Below are 24101 nucleotides of genomic sequence, written 5' to 3' on the forward strand. Positions count from 1 at the left end.
TTGTGGCACATTTTCACAATTGGCACATATTCATATTGCATCCTGATCACTTTAGCTTCCCTGTCTACCCCTCCCATCTCCCCATCCCCCAAACCCTTCCCACCTCCTTCTTTCCTATCACCTGTCTTTTATTTTGCTCTTTACATTTTTCTAGTTTGGCTCTCTCATGTAATAAACCATGCAATAGCTAACCTTCTGATTTATTTCATTTAGCATTACAGCATCAAGGGACATTCACTTTCCTACAGACGATTCAGGTTTATCCTTCTTTATGGCAGAATAAGGCTCCATTGTATATAAATACCACATTTTCTTCCTGTATTCATCTGTTAATGGGGGAATAGGCCACTTCCAAGATTCAGCTATCATGAATTGTTCTAAACATGGGCACACACGTTACATGTGTTAGGCAGTTATCTTGGAAAGAAATTAAGAGCAGTAGAGAATGTGTCCCATTTACCCCTCGACTGACCCTGATGAGCCCTCAGCACGCACCCCCAGCTCCTAGCTGCTATCATCTTTCTTTGGTCTGAAAGGTGTCCTTTAACATTGCTTGTGTTGCAGCATCCTGGGGATACATTTCTTCAGCTTCTGGCTTATCAAAGAAAGGGTCCTTATTTCATCTTACATTTGAAAGACATTTCACTTCAGGAAGCACCCCCGGGTTGACCTGTTTGTCTGTTTGTTTCTGCGCATGAAAGACATTCCGCTGTCAACCCCGCGCCCAATCTCACTGAGAGCCAACTGTGGTTCTCCGTGCTGTCTCATGGTCCGTAGCACCTTTCATCTGCTTGTGAGAGTTTTCTCTTTATATTTGGTTTTCAGCAATTTGTTGACATCAGCAATGTGGTGAAGGTTGAGTTTGTTTTGCTTTGGATCCGCTGATTTTCTTGGATCTCTGGGTTATTCTTTTTCATTAGCTTTGGGAAAGTTTTGGCCCTTTGGAAAATTTGAGCATTATTTTAAAAGTAATTTCTCTTCCACATTGACTCTCTTCTCCAGCTACAACTATAAGTACCTAATATCAGACTACCAGATTTTTGTTCCCTCAATTCACTGAGTCTCTGTGCATTTTACCCCACCTCAGATGGGGTCTTGCTAAAGTGTCCATGCTGGCCTTGAACTTGTGCTCCTCTGCCTCCGGCTCCTGCGTAGCTAGGATTATAGGAATGTGCCATTGCACCTGGCTTCTGTTCATTCTTTTTGGCCTTTTTCTGTCTGTATGCTGCATTGGTTATGTCAAACTCACTGATATTTTTTTCTGTAGTGGCCAAATAGTGAAATCCATTCATTGAATATGTAATTAAGATATTCTAATTTTTGCTTCTAGAATTTCCCTTAGGTAGCATTCATTTCATCTCTAGCCCCTTATTATGTGCATGTTTTCATTAAAGCTTTGCAAAGCTTGGTGTGCTGCCACATGCTGCATGCCTAGCACTCCAGAAGAGTGAAGCAGGAGGATACTAAGTTTAAGCCTAGTCACTATGTACTCTTGGGCTACTCCATGACTTAGCAAGACCTTGTCTCAAAATTAAAAAATAATAATAATAATAAAATAAGGGCTGAGGCGATAGCTTGGCAATCTAAGTGCCTGCCTGATAAGTACAGGGACCCAGGTTCGATCCTGGGTACTGCATGCTGTGCCAGCCTCAGAACAGTGGAACCCCAAGCACACTGAGCTGAACCTGAAACTGGGCATGGTGGTACATGCCTTTATCACAGTTCTGGGGAGGCTGAAACAGGAAGATCAGTACGAGTCTGAACTGTGTAGTGAGACCTTGTATCCAAAAAACAAATAAATTTTTTAAAAATAAAACAAATTAAAAAGGCTGGAGATATAGCTCAATACAAAGGCCCTGGATTCAATCCCTAGTACCATCAAAAAACAAAACAAAACTTTGACACTTATAGTAGCTGTGTCTGCCCCTGGGGAGGGGTGAGTCAGTGTGTGGACCTGAGGCACATGCAGAACCTGTTTAAATGCACGGATGACTGGGGAAGGCCCAGGTGTGAACCAAGAGGCTGCAGGGCTGGAAAGTCCAGGCAGGGCCAAGCTCACAACCACAGTGCCAAGAAGTCTGAATGTGCCCTCAGGGTCCTAGACAGGCAGTTCCTCCTGCTGCAGACCAAGTGAGAGGAGAGGAGGGGCCTGGCTTACACAGCCCCATCACCCCCCATGTTGAATATCTGAAGCCAGCTGCATCTGTTGGAACTGACAGTTCTACCTGAGGGCGTTTGGGCTGCAGCATTTCACCCTCTCAATCATGACCCCAGGAGAAGCCCTGCAGAACCACAGGGGCCAAACCAGAGCCCTTCTGTCTTGTTTAGAGCCGGAAACAAAATACCTATGGAATTACAATACACATCCATTTTTTAAAAATGGCGGTGGGGGGGATATAGCTCAGTGACATAAGTGTCTGCCTAACAAGTGCAAGGTCCTGAGTTCCATCCCTGGTACTGCCAAAAAATTAAAAATTAAAAAAATTAAAAATGGCCCAGGGGTATAGCTCAGCTGCAGGGTGACTGACTGCCTGGCAAGTACGAGGTCCTAAGTTCAATTCCCAGTACCAAAAATAAAAAATAAAGAAAAAAACAAAAAAGCACTCAGGAAAAAAGTCCCTCTCTTACCTTCTGCGATAAACTTTTTTTTAGAATGCAATGATTTATACTCTGCCTACAGTCTAAGTCTAGCCAGGGTCAGCCACCGGAGGCATGTGTCTCCCACACCTCCCAGGGGCTCAAACGTGGGAGTTCTGGCATCTGCTCCGAAGCGCAAGGCATCCTGGGGTTTTGGGTGCAGTCACACAGAAGCTCTGAACACCCTCTGGTGACACTGGCATCGTGTTGGCAGCAACTGTGTGCACTTTTTCCTCCAACATGTTTGAGAGAGTCACAATCACATTTGAACTTCAGCTGCCTGAGTGACACATGGGATGAAGAACTCATTTCCTTTCCATGAGCCCACAGACCTTCGTGGGTTCTGAGCTTTGCCTTTAACTAATGAACTCAGACAAGGCTGATGAGGATGAGCATCCCATTTGCTGAGCATCTACTACAGTCCAGGTGTGAGTTTTAGAAAGGTGTGCAGTCACCACCTAACTCCCGCCAGCTGGGGGCATTACGATTCCTTATTTTGTAGAAACATGGAGGGCAGAAGTTGGAGGCATGGGAAGGGTCCTGGGTTTCATGTTTTATGAAGTGCAAAGGAGGCAGGGCACAGTCCCTCTGACCCTGGGGTTGCCAGGGGAGAGATCTGAAAGTTGCCAGCCGGAGGGCCATGCATGGCCCGCACCCAGCTGCTTTCCATCCTCCCATCCACAGCAGGCCAGAGTGGGCCAAGCTGTTTGTTCACCCACTCACGTCTAGCATCAAGCTGTGCAGCTGAGCTCTTTCTAAGCTCTGCTGTTTTTTCCTTGAGCTCCTCTGCAGAGACTCTGCATTGTGCTGGGTCCCTCCTGCCTGCCATGGACAATGCTCCATCAGAGGGGTTTTAGAGGGAGGAAGGAAGCTGTGCACGGATCAAGGCAGAGTGTATTAGTCAGAGAAACAGAACCAATAGGATCTTTAGAGACACAGATAAAAGGGAATTTACTGTGGGAATTGGCCCATGCAATTAGGATGGCATGGAGTCCCACAAGGCACTGTCTCCAACCAGAGTCAGAAAAGCCACCGGTGTGATGCAGTCCAAGTTCAAAGAGCTCAGAACCAGAGGAGGAGATGATATGGAAGACCCGGAGTGCAGAGGGCTGAGAACAAGGGCAGGAAAAGAGTCGTCCTTGCTCTGCCTCTTTTCTACCCAGCCTCAACAGATTGGATAACATCGTGCACACAGGGAGGGGCGGGTCTTCTTTAAGATCTCCATCAGAAACAGCCTCACAGACACACCCTGTGCTGCTTTACCAGCTCTCTGGATACCCATTACAGTCCCCAGGCCACTGCAGCATGTGGCTGTGGGAGGGTCCTAGTGAGGGGCAACGGGGGCAGGGGGGACGTCATAGGGAGAAGAGTTAACAAGATGGCATTCTCTGTTTTATGGGACGCTGTGCGTCTCCAGGCTGGCTTCCATGGCGACTTCATTAGCAGCAAGCTGCTAATTAAATTTCATATTTATGATCAGAAAATAAAATCATTGGACCTTTTTGAAGTAGGAGTTTATGAGTGTGGGCTCCCGCGGCTGAGTCAGCAGTCGAGGGCCTGCGCCACGGTTTCAAGGCAGACACAAATAAAACGAGCAGCACCACAGCCAGGCTGAGTCCCGAGGCTTCAGACAGGCCAGGTCTTGAACGGCTTTGGAGTCCACTCTGGGAACAGCATAGGGAAAAGAGCTCCCCGCTGACCCCTGCTCCCCACTGACCCCTGAGGGCTAGGAGGGCTCTAGGAGGGCTGGGGCTTCAGGTTCCAACAAGGAAGCATCTAGCTGAACTCGTGTCCATTGTAGGGTCCCCAAGCTTCTGTGGGGCTGCTGTGTTACACAGCCAGCTGGTGTGTGTTCTATTTTATTTTTGCTATAGTAGAGAAATCACTTCTCACCCACACTCAGACTCACGCCTCCGCCTGTGTGCCGGAAGTGCCTAGAAGCCACTTCCTTCTCCTGTGTGACTCAGTCACTGTGGCCTTTAGCCAGGGGTCTCTGAGGTATCCTTTCCTGTGGCCTCAAGTATCCCTATTCCCCATGCCCATGCCATGTGGCGGGGATCCGTCTGGTGCTTGCTGGGAATCTCTTCTTCTTCTGGAGAAAAGGTGTCCAGGCTTCATCCTGCCATTTATACATCATAGCCTCTGCCTCAGGGAGCAGTCAGAAAGTCACAGTAAGAAGGGACTCAGAGGGTGTCCCCAGAACATACTGGAACAGGGCTGAACATTCCTTCCCCGGAGCCTGCAGCCACATGATGAGGCCGCTTCCTCAGTTGTGTGCAGTGGGTTTAAGCTTCCTGGTTTCACTGGTGCTGTTCTCTTTGGTCTTGGAGTGATCAGCTCGCCAGGGCAGGAAGAGAAAAATGCAGACAACAAAAAGTTCAGTAAGGCAACAAGGTCCATCCCTGTTTCTGTCCTAACTCCCTGTGGGGGTCCTGGGCCTGGTCCCCCCATGCAAGCCCTCAGCAATGTGATGACGTGTGGTATATTCCATGTCAAGATGATGAGAAGAGATGGGTAGAGGACCCACTGAACCTGCATGTTGTGGGCACACAGTTGGTGTGAAATAGGGTCTGGAGGGTGTGATGGCCCCTGAGACCCTCCTAGCTCTGAAGTTCACAATCCTTCACTGTGACTGTCACCTTTGAATTCTTGCTGTGCTCTCCTTGTCCCCCATCCCCCAGGGAGTCTTCCTTCACTTGACAGCATCCCAGCAATGCCCCCACCACCATGCAGAGCCGCTCACAGGAGGATGGCCCCAACCTCACCAACACACAGCAGGGGCTCCTTCTGCCCCACTCAGAGCCTGCAGGTGCCCTAGCCCCAGGCATCCAAGGCTACCCTCCATGAACAATGAACCCTGTCCGGTGTTGCCCTCTATCTCAGCCCCTCAAGCCCCCACATGTTGCCCCCTCCTGGCTGCACAGAGCCCTGTGGGTTCCTTATCCACAGTGTTATAAGTTGGCCCTTTATTAAGCAATGCTCAAGACCCAGCTTAACCTTGTTTCTTTCCTGTCCCAGACTGACTCAGAGGGGAACATCTTCCCAAGGCCACCCAGCTGAGCAGAGCCCTGCTCCCATCCACTGTGGGTTCTGTGTGGAGGCAACTACTGTCACACAAGGCTAATTAGGGACAGCTTCATGGAGAAAGTGGTGGCACTGGTAAGGAAGGGCTGTGTATCTATGTAGGAGTTTGACTGACAGAGACAGACAGAGGAGGGGGAAATGTATGAGTTTCTGGAGGCTGATGTGACAAGTAACCCTAAATCAGGCAGCTCAAAACAACAGAAAGATATCATCTCAGAGCATGGAAGTCAAGGGTCCAAAATCAAGAGGTCAGCAGAGCCAGGCTCCCTCCCAGGGCTTTAGGAGAAGGTCCTTCCTGCCTGTCTCCTCACCCTCCCTGAGTACAAAGCCAAAGATGAATCTGCTGCTCCAAGTGATGGCACAGTTGCCAAGGAGCTGGGTCTCTGGTCCAGTGCTGGTAGGAAGTGAAATGCCGTAATGCTGAGCAGACATCCCCTGTGAGTCATGTCCTGCTCGAGAGCATCTTCCCACAGAAACGGCAGTACATGCCCCCTCGGAGGCGTGTACAACAATGTCCAGTCAAACAGGAAACAAGGAGGATGTCCATCTGGTAGACAATGAGTAGATTGCAGCACACACATCTGTGGGATTCTGCTCAGAAACAAAAGGCGTGAGCTGCTGGCACACATCCCAGCTGATGCTCCCCAAGCTGGGAGTAAAGAAGCCGGACCTGCAGGAGCAAGGAGCACACTGGCCTGTCTTCTTAAAGTCCAAGAAAGGACAAGATTGACCAAGGAAACAGGCTCAGTTACCTCTGAGGGTGACAGATGGGGTGGAAGGGGTAGAAGGAGGCCTCCAGGGACAGCTGCCCTGTGCTTCCCCTGGGGTCTCAGTGAGATGAGTATCTTTCATTATGCTTTCAACTGTGTCCTTGTGGCCGTGCAGCTTATGGATCATCCCACAGGTTGGGGGAAAATGAAAGAATAGAAAGTCATAGGGAGGGAGGGAGGGAGGGAGGGAGGCAGCCTGCAGGGAAAGCTGCTGGGAGAATGGGGACAAACTCGGGTTGTCACAGGATTGTGGTCCAAGGGATGCTTGGTGGTGCTGGTGATGGGGGCATCCTGGGTGCCTTGGGCACTGTGCCCACCATGTAAGTGAGTGTAGAGAAGAGGTAGAGTGGGACGTGTGCACACAGAGCCTCTTCCCTGGGGTGTTCTAGGCCCCCACTCCCTCCTCAGTGGGGTTCAGAGGCAAAGAGCCCCTGCCCTGCTGATTGACCCCCTCTTTCCCACCCCCCGCCCCGTTCTCCACAGCACCCTTGCAGAGCATGGCCCCTGTGGTCTCCTGTGTCCTGCTCCATGGGGTTGAAGTCACCCACAAACTCTGCTCAGGGAAAAAAAGAGGAAGTGTACAGCCCACCCTACCCTCCCTCCTTCTGCTAAAAATAGCTACAGCCTCCAAGTTCAGCACCCATGTGGGCTTCCGGGGGAGACAGCTACAACCTCAGCCTCAGCGTTTTCTGGGGCCTCACAAACCACAGCAACAGAGAGGGAATTGTACAGAAACACGGAGACGGGGCTGGGACGCAGCTGGCTTAAAAACCCATGAGTATATTTTCCATCTGGCTCCTGCCTGTGCAGCACTGGCGTGGCTACATCCTGCATCCTGAAGGCTGCTGTGGCTCCCTCTCTCCCAACTGGGTCCCTTTGCTGTTCACTACCCAGGAGCTCAGTGGCTTCCAATGTACTCCTTCTTGTTCCTTAATTTCCTAACAAGCTGTGGGGTCTCAGCCGCTCACTGGTACCCCTGGTTCACCACCCAGGGTGGTCTGCGCAGAGCTGGAACTCAGCTGCAAAGGATTCTCTGCAGAGCCCTTGACCCACGCAGTGAGGACGCCCCTCCTACCAGAGCAGAGGCCTTTTCTCTCCTCCCAGAGGACAGTGCCAGCAAGGAGGAGGAGCAAGCTCAGTGCCCAGCATGCATCAGTCCTGTGGCCTAGAGAGGTGTTGGCAGTCCCTAGAGATCTTCTAATCCTGAGAGACCGCACAGCTTTCGTTAATGGCATTAAACTGACTTCACCCGTTTAAAAAAGTCAACCAGGTCTTAAAAGAAAAGAATGATACAGCCACATTGTCTCAAAGTCACACAGCCGCTAACATCCCTCAATGCAGAAATTTCAGGTTGATCCCAGCTGTCACCACCTGCCGGGTGGAGCCCCAGCCTTCACTCACTGGTGTAACCTTCAAGCCTGGCTTCCTAAATTGTCTCATCCAGAGCTCCCAGCACACAGGCGAGAAGGGAAAGAGGACGACAGAGCGGCCAGGTTCCCCACTCCACCAGCAAGGAGACGCAGTCCCAACAGCCCTGGGTTCGGTAATGCTGATTGATGGACAGTTTCTGGGTGCAGTTTTGACGGGTGCCTCATTTCATTACTGGTGATTGTGTCATTAGCACACCCATAAAAGGCTTCCTGGCTGGCATCAGATTTAGCATGGTTCACCTGCATGGCGAGATGGCAGCGATGACGTCTGGGCATACGGAGTCCTGAAGTCTCTCCCTGCTGCATTCAGAGCCCCTGGTGATGTTACTTCCATCGCAGCTGTGGTGCAGGAAGCAGAAAGCATCAGAAAGACGTGGTCTGGTGTTTGTTGGCCTCATGTTTTAGTAGAGAAAGTGAAAAACAAACGCCCACAAGCAAGGCTCCAACCTGACAAACTCCTTTAAAGATGATTTTACACGGTAGATCAGAGAGGGAGGAGGGGAGGGGAGACAAGAGGAGAGGAGAGAAACTGAACGGCCTGCGCTCTGGGCCGGTCTCCGCCTGGGAAGTAGAACGGCGTGTTTTGGTGTATTTCAAGACGCTTCGTGGCACCCAGCTGCTCACCCCTCTTAACAGGCCCAGATAGGTGGAAAGTGTGAGTCTAAGTATTTTGAAGTTTCAAGATCACCGATGGCTTTAAAACAGATGAACCAGCCTACAGGAAACTTCTCAGGTTCGCATACAAGCAGCCCAGGTTTCAGGCGCTCTCGGGAGGAGGGCCTCGACGTGAGATGGCACAGTACCCCCACAGACCGACCTGCCGTCTCACTGGCCTGCCCACGCCACCCCACCCCCAAGCTCTCCTTTCTCTGTGTCGCTTTTCATTTCTCTTTCCTTTTCTCAGCTCTGCACCTGCGGTTACTAAATAAAACCCTGAGTTCTTGTTCCCTTTACTCCATCACAAGTCCCATGTCCCTGTCCTCTCTCTAAATCTTCCCGCTCCCTTTCTCCTGTCCGATTCTGGTTTCGTTGTGCCTTGTCCTTGCCCAAACAGTCACTCCCGAGAGTCCTATGTATAGTATCACCATCTTCTCCAGAACCCTCATCTCTGAAAAGCCACCAGAATCCTCCAGCAATACACCAGGGGCCACCACCCGCAGTCCAAATCCAGCTTCCCCACAACTCCTGCGTCCCCTGAGGTACCCCTTTCCAAGTCCCAGTTGTTTTGTGTCTTTGCCAAAGATAGTACTACTTGCAGCCAGGCTGTGTGCAGCCTGGGCCCAATTCATCTGCACTCAGGAAACTGTATGAGCTATGATCAAAATATCTGGAGAATATTTAAACTATCCTCAGATATGTGGAGCCCACAGGTACAGAGAGCCAGCTGTTCTAATTTATTTTGTGCCTTTATAGATTTGTCCACTCTGAGCATCAGATAAACAGTCATACAGATGTGGCCTTTGGGGTCCAGCTTCTCTCACTCAGCATCCTATTTTCAAAGTTCATCCGTGTATTAGACACCTTTTTTATGGCTGAGTAATATTCTGTTGTGTGATTAAGATGTTTTTACTTCAAATGTCACTGTCTCTTGGGGTTTAGAACCCCAGGGTGTGGGCAGGGATAGGAGGGAAGAAGGTGGAGGAATCCATGGTTGCCACCAGCCACAGAAGCAGCCGTGTTACCATCTGCCCACCTCCCCACCCACCCCAGGGTGACCCTGTCTTGTTCGGGGAGGTTGAGCTGGAGCTGGTCCTTGCATGAGGCACATGGGAGAAATGCTAGGCTCTGCCAGCCTTCCAAGCTGCCATTTGGCTCTGCTCCTGAGCACATTCTAAGAATTAATTACAGCCAACCCTCGATTATCTGAACTAATAGGGGACAGAAGAGCGTGAAGCTAATTGAAGTGTGGGGCCCTGTTCCATGAGAGAGCTGTTTATTTTGTGGTTAACTACAAGTAAAAAGATCCTTTCCGGGTTCTCCTCTTGCTCCATCCCTCTCTCCCTCTCATAGCCTAACATTTAATTGGCTGTACAAACCTATTTTACTCCCAACATAGAGGCTGCTCAATTAATGCATTTTAACTAACATGCTCCCTCAGCATCTGCTTGGCAGAGTTTCCCAGCCTGGAAACTCAAAGCAGATTGAGTGTTGCTGCTGTGCCTACCTAGTCCCAGTAGAAATACTCATTGTTAGGGTAATAGCAGTAATAAAAGCCCTAGACCTAGAGATCCTGCTCAATTCTTCTAGAATTGCTGCCACCAGACACACCAGAAGTGGGGAAAGACACTGATCGGAACCTCTGAGGCCAGGCCACCAGTCCCGGAGCTGAGAGGTGGTGGTTATCGCTCTGTTAAACTCCCCACTGGCTCTTTCCTGAGTAAGCAGGTGCGCTAAACTTTGAGGCACTCATCTTAAGCTCCTGTCCAGTCAAACACCAAACATCGCTATTGCTTCCTGCAATATCCTGCTACCAGCATCTCACTTATTCATTCCCTTCCTGCGAAGCCCAGCCTGGTCCTGAGTTGCCTGGGATCCAGTGATAGATTACTCAAGCATGAACACGCAGGACAGAAGGCTGGGCTGTCTTCTTAAGTGGTGTGGCCTCCAACCTCACATTTGTTGGATTAGCGCTGGGTGGGGGCTGTTCAGTAATCTCTGTGCCAAAGCTCGCCTGCTGCGGGTGCTACCATGACCTTCCTGTTCCCTTCCGTGGTAGAGTCAAGGCAAGGTCTGGGCAATCCCACAAGTTCTGGCTGGTTCAGATTGTCAGTTTTCAAACCCTTAGAATCCCACCCACAGAACTAGATATAGAACGCCCCCATGGAGAGCCTGGCTGCTGTCTTTGAAGATGTAGAAGGTCTCTCAGCCAAGGTGGTGGCTTGGATGTAGTATTAGAGAACCAGCCCTGGACCGCTGGCTCCATGAAGTGCAAAGAACCTGCTGACTTGCCTGCTGCATCTTCTCAGTAAAGATGGCTGGTGCCACAGTGACTGTCCCTGCAGGTCAGAAATGGAGGATGATGCCTGTCATTACAGCCCACTACCAATTTTGACTGCAGGATGGATTTGGCTCTGGACTCTGATCTGCAGGCACAGCAAAACCCCTACATGAGTGAAGGTGAGCAGAGCTGGTTGGCAGCTGTCATGGCTGTAGCCCTTGCCACACACAGGGACAGCAAGGTCTTATCAAGCCAAACAGAAGAAACCACGACAAGAAAAAGAGTCAGTGCTTATCCATTGAAAATCAATCACTTCATAAATATTAAATACCTACTTCTGTAAAACGCTTGCTACGCCACAGGGTATATAAGGAAATGAGAGATATGAAAAATGCTACCTCCACCAGGTAGGGAAGTTTCACATCAGAAGCCCGGGCCAAAGGATCAATATAGTTTAGGGAGTCCCCTGAATTCTCTGGGGTGTAGAGCTGCAGAACACCTGAGTGGGGACTTCTGGTTTGTGTCTTGGATTTGAAGCTGGTTGTGAAAGGGGGAATCTAAGTGATGATGCTGATCAGATGCCTGCTTGTGTGCTGTGAGACCTTTAAGAGATCAGTGCAGTTTTATGACCAATCAGAAGGCATTCAGAGAGGTTAAGTCACAACGTTGCAAATGGTAGAGCTAGAGTTCAGATCCAGCAGTCTCTTTACACCATGTCCTACAGAGATTCTTCAACTTTGACTTCATTTTTGTTTGGCAGTGGTAGAATTTTGGCGACCTTCCCACTGTCCCCTCCCACACCTCTTACCTTGTTTGGAGGAAGCACGTCACTTTGCACCAGTAAGTGTGTCCAACTTTAAAGCTCATGAGAGCAGGGATGCCTCTTCCTTGTGTGGGGGGACCCTTCCCATGGTACCCTAACCTCCTGATTCTCTCAGTCAGCAACAGAAGGAACCTCAGCCTCGGGACAGCAGCTCATTGGGCAAAGTCTTCCATGTTAGCCCTTAAAATTCAGCTCCTTTTTCTTATGCACTCTGCAAATCTGCATACCAAAGCCATAGCTGAGAAAGTACAGTTTTGATCTTGAGCTTTGAACAACACAAGGTACAATTAAGAAGTCTGAGTCCTGAGTACTGCCCAGGACCACTGCCTTCTGCACTTGCTGTCAGCCAGATGTGAAAGCCTCTTGAGAGAGAAGAGCCGAAGCCCTGTGCATGCCAACCTTGCAGCCTCCTTCTTGGCACATTTCTGCCATGATTGAAGGGCTGTCTTCCAAATGTATGGGTCCACGGATCCTTGGACAAGAATGGGAGAAGAGGGCTGGCCAGATAGCTCAGCAGATTAAAGCACCTGCTTAGGCAGACACAAGGACCAGGGTTCAATCCCTGGCGTGCTATGCAGGACCCACCCCCAGGGCAGGCTGAGACAACGACTGGGCATGGTGGCACTTGGGAGGCTGAAAAACAGGAGGATCGCTACAAGTCCAATCTGTGTAGCGAGACCCAGTAGTCCCGGTACTAAATACATTTTAAAAGAATGGGAGAAGTGGGACGCCAGAGGCCCAAGCCACTACCTGCTCCAGTAGAAGACAACCCAAGCCCTGTATTTTTCCAGTTACTAACCCAGTTGATGGAAAAGTTGGCAGAGCTCTTTTCAAACGCACAGAAATGTGCTTAGAAGGGTTACTGCATTTACCTGCGCCCCGGATGTTTCATAAAATAGCACACCGCCTAGAAGTGTATTTTAAATCGATTGCCACATCAAGTCCAAGTCTATTTTTGGTGTGTCTCATAAATATAGAAGGAGCCACCGCTTGGTCTGTGTGCTGCCATGTGCCACAAAAGAAGCCCATGACGGGTCTCTGGCTGGGACAGGCCTTACATGAGCAAACAGCCTCGTCTGGACTGCAGGTGGTGGCCTTGGGCCCAGCAGAATCCCATGCTTAGTCAGGAGCCATGCCTCTGATTTGTGGTGTCTGAGCCATGCTTGCCTTTAAATATGAGGCAGGGACTACGGTACAGCTCAGTAATGAGCGTTTGCCTAGCACACAAGAATGCAAGAAGAACTTGGTTCATTCTCTAACACTGATAAATATTATGTTGCCAGGGCTGGGCCACAGTCCAGGCTGCCTCCTCCCTCCCTCCCTCCCTCCCTCCCTCCCTCCTCTCTCTGGCTCCAGTCACCTCCCAGCCTTGCTCCTCCCCTGTGAGTCCATTTCTTACCTGCAGTCTTTCAGCTGCGTCTCCCACCTCCTTGGCTTGGCTCTGGATCCTTCTGCTCTGGTCACTTGGGTCTTAGTCTCTCTCACTTGTCCTTGTCTTGTGTTTTTCCCCCTGAACCTTATCATAAAGCTTTTCTTTTCCTTCCTCATTTTTCTGCCCTCTGCATGTAATAATGCTGATTGAATCAAATGAGTGAGTGAATGATTGAGGAAAGGAATGAATAGTGGGGCTCCCCCACCTCCTTGTCCTGAGTCCACCCTGGGGTGCCATGACAGACTTGGCAGATACTCCTCGAGTTGGCATCCGAAGGCATCCAGGGCCAGCCTGCTCTGCCGTTTGAACCTTGTCACAGGCCCCCTTGAGTCAACAGTGCCAGCCAAGTGGGAAGGGAAAGAGATAAAAGAGAAGATTTAGAATCCTCTGGCTTCTCGTTGTGGCTGCTCCCTGGGTGGGGCTCTTGTCTGATGATGCTGGTGACCTTTTCTATGCAACTCGAGGAGGACCCAACCTTTTCACTGAGAAGGTTCTCGGGCCCACCCCACACATTCACAGTCGGCCCCAAAGGCTCCCAGGAGCAGGATTATTCTGGTTCACACTCCAGAGTGGGGCAGGGACTTTCCCGTGTCTTCTGCTACTGTCATGCCGCCTCCCTGATTCTCCAGATCAAAAAGCGGCTCATCATTTCCTCCCTCCTCATGCACAAAAATATGCTCTGTGTCTGGGTTGCTTTTGCATTGGGTCTTGGGGCTGGACTTGGAAGGGAATTTGTATGTTCTCAGCTCACAATAAGCAATATGCCAAAGGGTGCTAAGAGAGACACACAAGGGCAACACAGGGCCTCCTCCCAAGGGCTCAGAGTGGTTAAAAAAAAAAAAAAGGGTAGAAATCACAAGGAAGGCAGTGTCACCTTCCTGGAGCAGAGTGGCTAGCCCAGGCCGATCACTTCCTTCTGAGCTAAGTACGATTCTGCAACAATAAGCTGTTTTTATCACCAACCCTCAGAGCTTCAGAGCACTCAAGTCAGCAGACCCGCAGCAGGCCAGGTAACATGGCTCCCTACGAGAATCCTCTGGCTTCTCGTTGTGGCTGCTCCCTGGCTGAGGAGCTCAGAAGGTCAGCAAACTTCCCAGCTGACTCCCGCTTCCAACCGTAAGATAACAGCCAAGATGTCAACACATATGCCAGAGGAAAAGAGCTCCCCCAGGACAGAGGGCCTGCCTTTGGAAGCATGGAGGCATCTTGAATTGAAATCTGGAGGTGGTCTCAGTAGCTGCCAGCCTCCAGGGTGGGGACAATGTGCTGATCGGGCATCAAAGGAACAATGAGACAGTATTTCCTTATTATCAAAGCTGATAAGACTCTGAGAAGGTGACCACATTTCTGTGATTGGGGTTTGCTAGGATGGCCCAGGCACAGCTCAGAGTGGCCACCACACTGTCCATCTGCTGTATGTGCAGTTCTGGATAAACAGCCAATGCGCTAAATCGATCTGCATTTCAGAACAGTTTAAACCTGTCATTCCTAATTGTGCTTTTTTAAAAAGCTTTCCTGCAGTACTGTTAGAAAGATAAGAGCTGGATGTGGGGACACAATATCTTTCTGTAATGCAAGAGGCATGTTTCCTTCCACAATCAGATGCCTTGGTATAAGAACAAAGCCCCCACAGAGCTAGTCGGGACATGTGGCAGGGCCTGGGGGGATGAACATGTTGGGGTGATGTTTAGCCGCAGCCTGGGTCTCTTGCATCGCTGATTCACTACATCCTCCCATCCTTACTTCCTGTGAATGCTTCTTCCTGTCCTAAAAGAGATGTTTGTATCCACAGAAACCACCACCCCTTTACTGTGCTTACCTGAAAGCAGGTGGTACAGCCCCTTAAGAATTACTGGGTACTTGGATGACAGTGCAGGCTGCCAGTCCATTTTTCTAAGAGATCCTTGTGTTCCTGACTTAGTGTCTCCTGGTGGCACCTCATTTGTGTCTCCCTACAGTAATTCACACTTGGGTGGTGCTTTGTCTGTGGCTGGAACTAGTATGACTTAAAAAGTATGGGTTTTATATATAACCTGCATCTGCTAGGATTTTATTCTTCTGCAAGTAATGGAAACAAAAGCAGATGTTATACATACTAGTGATATTATCCTTCTCATGGGCCAGGAACTCAAATGCTAGCTTTCCAGGAGTGTCACCCATGACCCAAGGTTCTTGGAACATCCTATTCAATCATCTTTAGAACATAGCCTTGTCTTCATGTTACACAGTAGCTGCTCTACTCCCAACTATCACACTCACATTGTACGTAGGAAGACAAGGAAAAATAAAAAGTTATTCTCACCTGCCTCTCCCCCTAACTCCCCCTTAAGAAGGCTTCCTCAAAATCTTGCCTATGAACTACCACTTAGGCAGAATTGAGTCCTTTGACCACTTCTAGCTGCAAGGGAGGCTAGGAATATGGTGTTTAAGATGGACTTAATGCTACAAACAAAATTGCTTTCAAAATATGGATTTGGTGAAGCTCTACTGCTTGCTGCACACATGCTAATTGATGGGAAATATTATCCTGTCAGTATTCCGGTTGAATGAGCTGAGATAGACAGAGATTAACAAGTTCACTGGGATGCAAAGGAGTATTGCAGGATCTATAAGTGCCCTTTTTTGGAAGCATTAGGGGGAATGGAGGGCGGGAGTGGAGCAAAAACAGTCTGATCCTCTTCCATAAAGCAGCACCTCAGGGCTGTAAGCTTTCTAGTCCTTTCTCACAGGCAGTAGGTCATCCTTCTAAACATTTTTTTTTGTCAGAAGTCCTTTCAATTAGGTTGAGTTTCATTGGAATAATTAAACCCTGCATCTCAAGCTCCTCACTCCAATCACCCAGGCAAATCAATTAACCAGAGATGCATTTATCTACCTGGCTCCTGGCTCTTTTCTCATTCCAAAGCTTCAGTGCTGGGCATCTCTACGAGAGAAGAAGACATCTGGCTCCATAAGGCAGCTCATTTCCAAGGGGTTTGCAGCTTTCAGGATTGGAAGCAATAGAAGTCTCATTGTTTATTTTTGTTCCAGATTAGATATTTATTCTTATTTATCCAATAAATATGTGTTGAAGATCTACTTAGAGCAAAGCTCCATGCTGAACTCTACTGGGGACACAGAGATGAAACAGGCAGTTGTTGGATCTTTCAGAGTACCGGTTTCCTTTTCTGTAAAAGGAAGAAAGCAGGAATAATTATCTAATAGGGTTGTTGTATTAAATGAGAGAATTCACATATCATTGGTTATCTGCATAAAATAGTGCATAGCATATAGGAACAACCATGTGCTTTTTTTAGAGACAGCTACTAGAGGATGTGCTCCAGCCAAATGAGGGATTAAAGTAACAAAGAAGAAAATAGGAATGGCCAGATAGGTAGGCAGACTAAAGTGCCTGCTTAGGTAGGCCCAGGGCATGCTCAGACTGCAATTGAGACTGGGCGTGTTAACTCACACCTGTAATCCTTGGGCTTGGGAGGCTGAAAACAGGAGGATCACTGCAAGTCCAATCTGTGTAGTGAGACCCTGTAGGCCCTGAACTAAATACATTTTTAAAAGAAGAATAGGAGGAGGAGGAGGAGGAGGAGTGGAAAGAGGAGGAGGAGGAAGAGGTGGAGGAGAAGGAGTAGAAAGAGGAGGAGGAGGCGGAGAAGGAGAAAGTGGAAGAGGGGATGGAGGAGGAGGTGGAGGAAGAGGAGGAGGTGGAGGAAGAAGAGGAGGAGGTGGAGGAAGAGGAGGAAAATCTGGAACTGAGGGAGCAAGGAATCCTATTGGTTAATGAGAGGTTCTGCTTAATAAGTGTTAGCTCTTAGATTTCTACTTCAAGATCAGATGCTGTGGCCTCTAAGAGGGCTGAGTTAGACCCTGCTCCTCTGCCACTGGCTATGAGATCTTGCTCTGTCCTACAACTCTTTGATCCTACTTCTTCATTCATAAAATGGAAATAATTAAACCAACCAAACTCAGGTCCTGTGAAGGACAAGCGACATCCGAGAAGCACAGGGCACATAGCACTTTCTGTTTACACAACAGTAGGCTGTTGCACAGCATTATGAGACAGAACATGAGGTATGCAGAAGGTAGAGGCCACTGTCGATTCTTCATACTTAAATGGACTGTCCACATTTCCAATCATTGATATGTGTTTTGTTGCTTCTGTTGTTTGAGTTTTTGTTTTGTTTAACTAACTTAAAGTATGAATCATGCAGAGTTAGAAAGTAAAGGGAAGGCTAGGGAGACAGATCAGTAGTCTAAGCACCTGCCTGGCAAGCACAAGGACCCAGGTTCAATTCCCAGTATGGCATGCTGAGCCGGCACTGCGCCAAGCTGGCCACCAAGACCAGGCATGCTGACACACACCTGTAATCCCAGCACCAGGGAGGCTGAGACAGGAGTATCACTACAAGTCTGAGCTGCCTAGTGAGACCCTGTAAGAAATAAATAAATAAATAAATAAATAAAAGATTAGAAAGTAAAGTAAGCCTGTAAGGCAATTTCTAACATCATTTCTCTTTCACATTCCTGTAAGGTTATCTCAGAAATTTTTTATCAGATACTAGAACTTTTAAATTGACTTACTTCTCCCCTTCTCTTTCTTATCTTCCTTCTTTTTAACTTTTTATTTAACTCTTTTAGAAATTTCTTCAATTTCATCTTCCAAATCTATTGGCTTAAAATTTCTGCTGCCTTGATTTTAACTGCCAAGAACTCCTTCTTAGTTCTTGTTCCTTGTTCCTGGTTCCTTCTTCACAGCATCCTATTGTTGCAGATGGTTGATACGCAGTGGATCTTCACTAATGGGCTTTAGTTTTAAATTTTCTTATTCAGTACATTGTCTGCTTCCTGTAATTTCCTTACGTCATTTTACCTCTCTCTCAGTCTCTGCCTTCTTGTGGAGATTCCCTCAAACATCAAGTTATCCTTGGCTCTGTTTATTCTTCAGGAGGATGCAGCAAAACACAGTGTACACCTCGGTGTGGGTTATACTTGTAACCCCAGCACTCAAGGAGGCTGAGGCAGGAGAATCACAAGTTTGAGCCCACCATAGCAACTTAGTGACTTAAGAAGACCCTGTCTCAAAATTTAAAAAAAGAAGAAAAAAAAACCTTTGAGAAAGGGTGGGAATGTAGCTCAGTGTGAAGACCCTAGGTTCAATCCCAGTTAAGAAAGAAGGAAAAGGGGCAGGCCAGGTAGCTCAGCAGATTAAAGCGCCTGCTTAGGCAAACACAGGGACCAGGGGTTCCTTCCCCTGCATGCTGTGCCAGCCCCGCCCCTAGGGCACAGTTGAGACTGGGTGTGATGGCATGTGTCTGTAATCCCAGTGCTTGGGAGGATGGAAACCGGAGGATCACTACCAGTTAATCTATGTAGTGAGACCTTATAGACCTTGTACTAAATACATGGAAACAAAAAAAAAGGAAGGAAGGAAGGAAGGAAGGAAAGAAAAGAGAAGGTCACTTCTATCTGTCACGCGCTTCCCCATGAGCTAGCTAGCTTACCTCTGCCGTCTTGGAACCTGGTTTTAGTTCTGTCTTACACCTCCACCCTGAAGCGACCTTACAGGTAGCCTTTGCGCACACACCTTCTGGCCTTAACCCTTTGGAAAGTAAAACTTTTTAACAAACAATTGTAGCGATTGTACAGTAGTGATCAAGGAGAAATCGAGACCCTTGGGTCTACATCCCACCTTTATGATATGCCCTTGAACTTCTCTTGGCTTTTATTTTCTTGGCTGTAAAAATGTGATAGTGACAGTGATACCACCTACGTCAAGGAGCCCTGAGAGCTTCTAATTATCCCTCCCAGTGTGCCTTGCACGCAGCAGATTGTACAGAGGCATCGGGGGTGCTTATTCTGTCCGCTGAGTTATACCCCAAAGTGAGCGTCTCTAAAAGATCTACTTACCAAAAAAGAATCCTCAGTTTTCCCTGGCCTTAGGGCCAAGTTTACAAATTTGTAATCAGAATTCTAAAACCAGAAGCCGAAAGCCCAGCCTCACTGTTGACTGTGCCTCAGTTTCCCCCACCTATGTTGATAGGACAGGAAGGAGAATGGCAAGGGGCAATGGTACAGACCTCTTTTCCCTTTCTTGCAGTTAAAATTTTCTTAAACTTCAAAAATAAATAAGAAGCCTCTTCTGGCAGCTAATAAAAGAAGCACATTCCTTTTTTAAAAAAAAATGCAGAAGATTATCAGTTTTCTCCTGCATTCATTCACGGACCCTCCCTGGGGCGGGGGCGTTCAGGGCCCTTGGCCACCATCCGAGGCAGTTGTGCAACTCTTGTCCCAGCCACAGCACAGGGAGGTTATGAGGAGACCAAGGAGAAAGTTTCCTCCAGAGATTCATCCCTGTAACTCCCCAGCCACGGGTCTCTGACAGCTCCCCCCACCTGCACGACATCGGCAGGAGCAGCCTGTGTCATCCCTGGGAGACCTGGTGTCACCTGTGATTAATGCCCAAAGCCAAGAGCAGCAAGTTCTTGATTACACAGCAGCATCCAGAGTCCCTGTCATTGCAGCACACACGAATCCTGAGCAGCTGCCCAGGACCTCTGTGAGTTGGGATGGCTGTCAGGGCAGGTGGAAGGCCCCTCCCACCTCACCTTGCCAGGCTGGGAGTGTCCTGTCCATCTCTCTGGCCTCTTTTCCCAGGAGAACTCATCCTGCCCTGAAAATCCCAGAGCAGGTAAGCTGGGCATAAGCAATGGCCCTGTCAGCCACTGAGCAATGCTACCTTTGGGAAATTAACAGAATGTGTGCACTGTGGCGTGTTCCTGCCCAGGCCCGTGGGGAACTAGAGGCTGGGGGTGTGATTCACAGCAAAGCTAGCTCTGCCGGGTCAGGACACTGCTTGCTGCCTTTGACTTGATGAGTTTGTAGCCCCCAAGAGCAACTCAGCTCTGCAGGTGCTGTGGTCAGGTCCTGTAGAGAATGGGCATGGTAGCTGGGAGTCACCCCAAGGCCACCCCAGGTCTCCACCCATAGAGCCCTCGGGACCTGTGTGGCTTTCCTAGATGCCCACACCACTGTATTGGGGCAGAAGCCTTTCTCCCATACCAGGTGCTGGTATAGTCCACTTGTCACTGCAGGAGGCCACATACCTCAGGATTTCATGCCCTGGCCTTTCTTCCACAGCAGAGCACCGGACCTTTGATATGTGACTTTCCCTTCCTCTCCCTCCTCCACCCCTGCTCCAGGTCTGATAGTCTTTCTCTTTTCAGGTCCCGGCCACCCAGCCTGGCACGAGGGAGGGTGGGATCCAGCCGGGAATTGTGTGTGTCAGAGCGTGAGGACGGCTTCGCAGCTCCTGTTTATTGAGCACCTGCCACATGCCAGGTACTGTACATGTGTCATCACTTTTATATTAAAAAATGGAAACTGGGGTTCTCTGAGAATTGATGTGAAGTGTCAAGGGAGGAGGGGCAGAAAGCAGGCTGTAATTGGAGCCCTGGTTTGGTGTAGGGACATGGCTGCAGTGAGGCCGTGGAGCTGGTAGATGGTAACTGGAGACCAAGATCAAGATATGGAAATGTATGGTAATAGTAAGAGGGGGCCACACAAATGAAGGAGGGGACTCATGGAACTTGGACATGGGAGGACAGGTCCCCATGGCCTGTGTTTCCCAGAAAAGGCAGGTACCAAGACCACCCCTACAGAGCTTGACCCTAGAGCCTGAACTTGCTTTGGGGACATTTATAGAGAGATCCAAGGACCAAGGAGTTGACTTGGCCTAGAAGCCAGACACCGCCCAAGTTAGGTCAAGGCCACCACACTCTGCACAGCTCAGACTGAGGTTAGAGAGGGGCCACGCAGCCCAGTGGGCTGATAGAATTCACAACCTCCACATCTAACACTGCATTTCTGGGCAAATTGTTTTCCAAGAAACTGCTGGACCTTAACACTGGGTTGATCCCCAGTGATGGCACTGAGTCCAGCTGAGTTATAGTGTTTGGAAGAGAAAAATTGCTTGAAATTAGGTCCAAGGCATTTTGTTCTAGCTTGAGGGTGGCTTCACTACCCACTGTCCATAAGCATTTCACACGCTATAGAGATGTATACCCAACATGCGTCCATGTGGCACAGAACAGCAACATGGGCACACTGACCCCAGCTGGGGCAGCATCATGACACCTCCTGGACCCTCCCAAGGTCACATCCCTGTGACTGTCCTCCCCAGGGTGAGCATCTACTCTGATCCTACAGGCCTTCGCTTCCCAGTGCAGTTTTTCTGTATATCTTGGACAGCAGAGTTATGTTGCATATGGCTTTTTGTTTGAGGTGTCTTAATTTTGTTCTGTTTTATTTTAGTACAGGGGATTGAATATAGGCCTCTGCACTGAGCTATACCTTCAGTCATTTTATTTTGAGTTACAGTCTCACTAAGTCACTAAGTTTCCCAGAGTGGGTTCCAACTTGTCATCCTCCTGCCTCAGCTCCCAGAGCACTGGGATTGCAGAGGGGTACCACCAGGCCCAACCTTGCTTGGTATGTTTGTAATCTTGTTTGGACAGTCTCCTGTCTTGTGCCTTCAGTGACTTCCTGTTTCTCAGCTTCATGCTCCTAAGGCCCATCCACGTTGCTGCACATAGCTGGTCTGTTACCAGTATGGATGCCACCATGGAATGTATGGGTTATCTATCCCTGCCCTACATGACAGTGTTTGTGATGCTACCGTCAAACCTCCTGCCTAGGTCTCGCGCTGCACTCAGGTCATTTTGCTAGGGATCACATGAGAGGGAGACCTGGCCATGATAGATGCGTGTTCAGCCCTCCTAGAGACAGCCATGCCATCTGGTCTCAGACCTCTCTCAGCCAGTAGCAAAGGTCTGCAACTGAACCCTGCTGGGCCCAGTACATGCTAACCTCCCAGTTCTCCATCAGACTTCTGCTCCAGAGGCCCGCCTCTCCCAGGGGGAGAAATCCTCAGAGCGCCTGGGTGTGGGGAGTCTGAGCACGAATTCCAGGTCACACACACTGTGTGACCAGAAGCAAGTTGTTAGGCTCTCTGGATCTGGGTGTCCTTGACTACAGACTAGGGATGATCACAGCACTTCTCAGGGCTGCTGTGATATGACTTCTACAAAGAGTCAGGTGCAGTGTTGGCACAGGGTGACACTTCCTGTTCCTCTGACAGTTTCACTGCCACCCCTTCTGTGAGTCTGAGCCACCTCCTGCATGTCACACTGCAGCTGTTTGTGTAAATGGCCAACACCTAGCACTGAACCGTGAGCACCTCACAGGCAAGGACTCACTGTGCAGGAAATGCCTCTACTACCTCCACACCCAGCATAGCACTTACCACATGCTCCCAGCTGGCCAGCTTTTTCAGGGGCCACCCAGCCCACCATGACCCTACAGCCATGCTTCACTGAGTGCTCTCGGTATCATGGCTCCAAAAGGCCAAGAGTCTATGGTTACCTTGCTCCAAGGTAGGAGACCCCTTTCACCTCTGCTTTGGAAAACAGATATTGCCTAGTCATTTCCTGCTTTGCTGATGGCTGCCAGAGGGCTGCCTTGCACCTTGACTGGGAGGAAGCATTTCTGCAGCCCTGAGCATCCCATACCTATGGTCTCACGTGCCAGCCAGTGCCTTGTCCCTGGAGGGCAGGAAGCCATGCTTCCCAGGCTACTCCTGCTGGCCTGGAGGGCACAAGCCCTCAGCACCTCACTCTCAGTTCCCTCCTGTGTTTACAGCACTGAACAAGCCATGTGTAGAGTTATGGGTGTGAGAGTTACCAGGGATCATACCCAGGGCTTTTGCACTGAGCTATATCTTCCATGCCTTTTTCATGTTTTGAGACCGGGTCTCACTAAGTCATTAAGTTGCTCAGCCTGGGCTCCAAACTGCCATGCTTGTGCCTCAGTAACCCAGAGTGTTGGGATAATAGGTGTCCACTATATTATACCCAGCTGCCATGTGTGCCTAAAATCCACACTGAACACCCTATAGTGCAAAAAGGTCACCAGTGTCTACAGTTGAATAACTCGGTTGTCTCCATTTTTTTTCTAAATACTCAGGTGAAAACTGGGGAGAAATTAGAAATCCAGCAATAAGGGATTGTATTAAAGAAAAAAAAAAGTATATTCTTTTTTGTAGGGGAGGGTTCCAGGGATTGAACTCAGGACCTTGCACTTGCCAGGCAGGTGCTTATGCAGCTGAGATATCTGCCGAACCAAAAACAGTATATTCTTATAATGCAATAATATACACAAAAGAATAAACCATTCAAAAGTGAGGGATTAGCAAATTGGACTTTATAAAACAAGATCACTCTTGTACTGTCAGTAGCAGAAACACTCTAGATTCAAGAGATAAAAAGATTGAAAATAAAAGGACAGAAAGATATATACCATGCTAACAACAATCAGAAGGGAGCTGAAGTGGTTATGCCAATAGCAGACAAAATAAACTTTAAAACAAAAATATTACTACAAATAGAGAAGAACATTTCATAATAATAAAAGAGTCAACCCACCAGGGAAATGCAATAGTTATAATTTTATGTGCACCTAACAGAGCCCCACATACATGAAGCAAAGATTGAAAGAACTGGTTGGAGAAATATACAACTTAGAATAATGGTTAGAGACTTTATTGCTTTCTTTTCAATAATGGGTAGAACTAGGCAGATCAAAAAATAGGAGATTTGAACAACACTGTAAGCAAAGTTGTCTTAATAGAAATGTGTAGGGCATTTCATCTGATAGTAACAGAATTACACATATTTTCAGCCACAACATGAGACACTGTCCATAAAACGTTATATTCTAGGCTATAAAACTCAAGCTGTGTTTGGAGTGCCTGTCATTCTGGTCTTCTGAATACAGGCTGCTTGTCATGACATGCCACGTGCTGCTAGGATATCTCTCAGGTAGATGGTTGTTCAAAAAGAAGGGGGTGGTGAAGGAAAGCAAGAGACAGGAAAAGGAATATTGTGGGACTGTCCTGCTTCAAGGTTGTATATGGTGAGATTTTTGGACTTATGTGCAA

General features: G+C 48.6%; 1 protein-coding gene across 2 annotated transcripts in view; it reads left to right on the top strand.

The window, feature by feature from the left end:
* The window catches only part of Card11 (caspase recruitment domain family member 11), a 120843-nt gene that overhangs the window by 55374 nt on the left and 41368 nt on the right, over positions 1 to 24101 (top strand). For both annotated transcript variants that reach the window (XM_023713431.1, XM_004629611.3), the window contains exon 3: positions 20332 to 20446. In XM_023713431.1, coding sequence (XP_023569199.1) covers positions 20440 to 20446 — 7 coding nt within the window. In that variant the 5' untranslated portion in view covers positions 20332 to 20439. The remainder of the gene's footprint in view (positions 1 to 20331; positions 20447 to 24101) is intronic.

This window comes from Octodon degus, unplaced genomic scaffold (genome assembly GCF_000260255.1).
Source record: "Octodon degus isolate 3935 unplaced genomic scaffold, OctDeg1.0 scaffold00031, whole genome shotgun sequence".
In the NCBI taxonomy this organism is placed as follows: Eukaryota; Metazoa; Chordata; class Mammalia; order Rodentia; family Octodontidae; genus Octodon; species Octodon degus.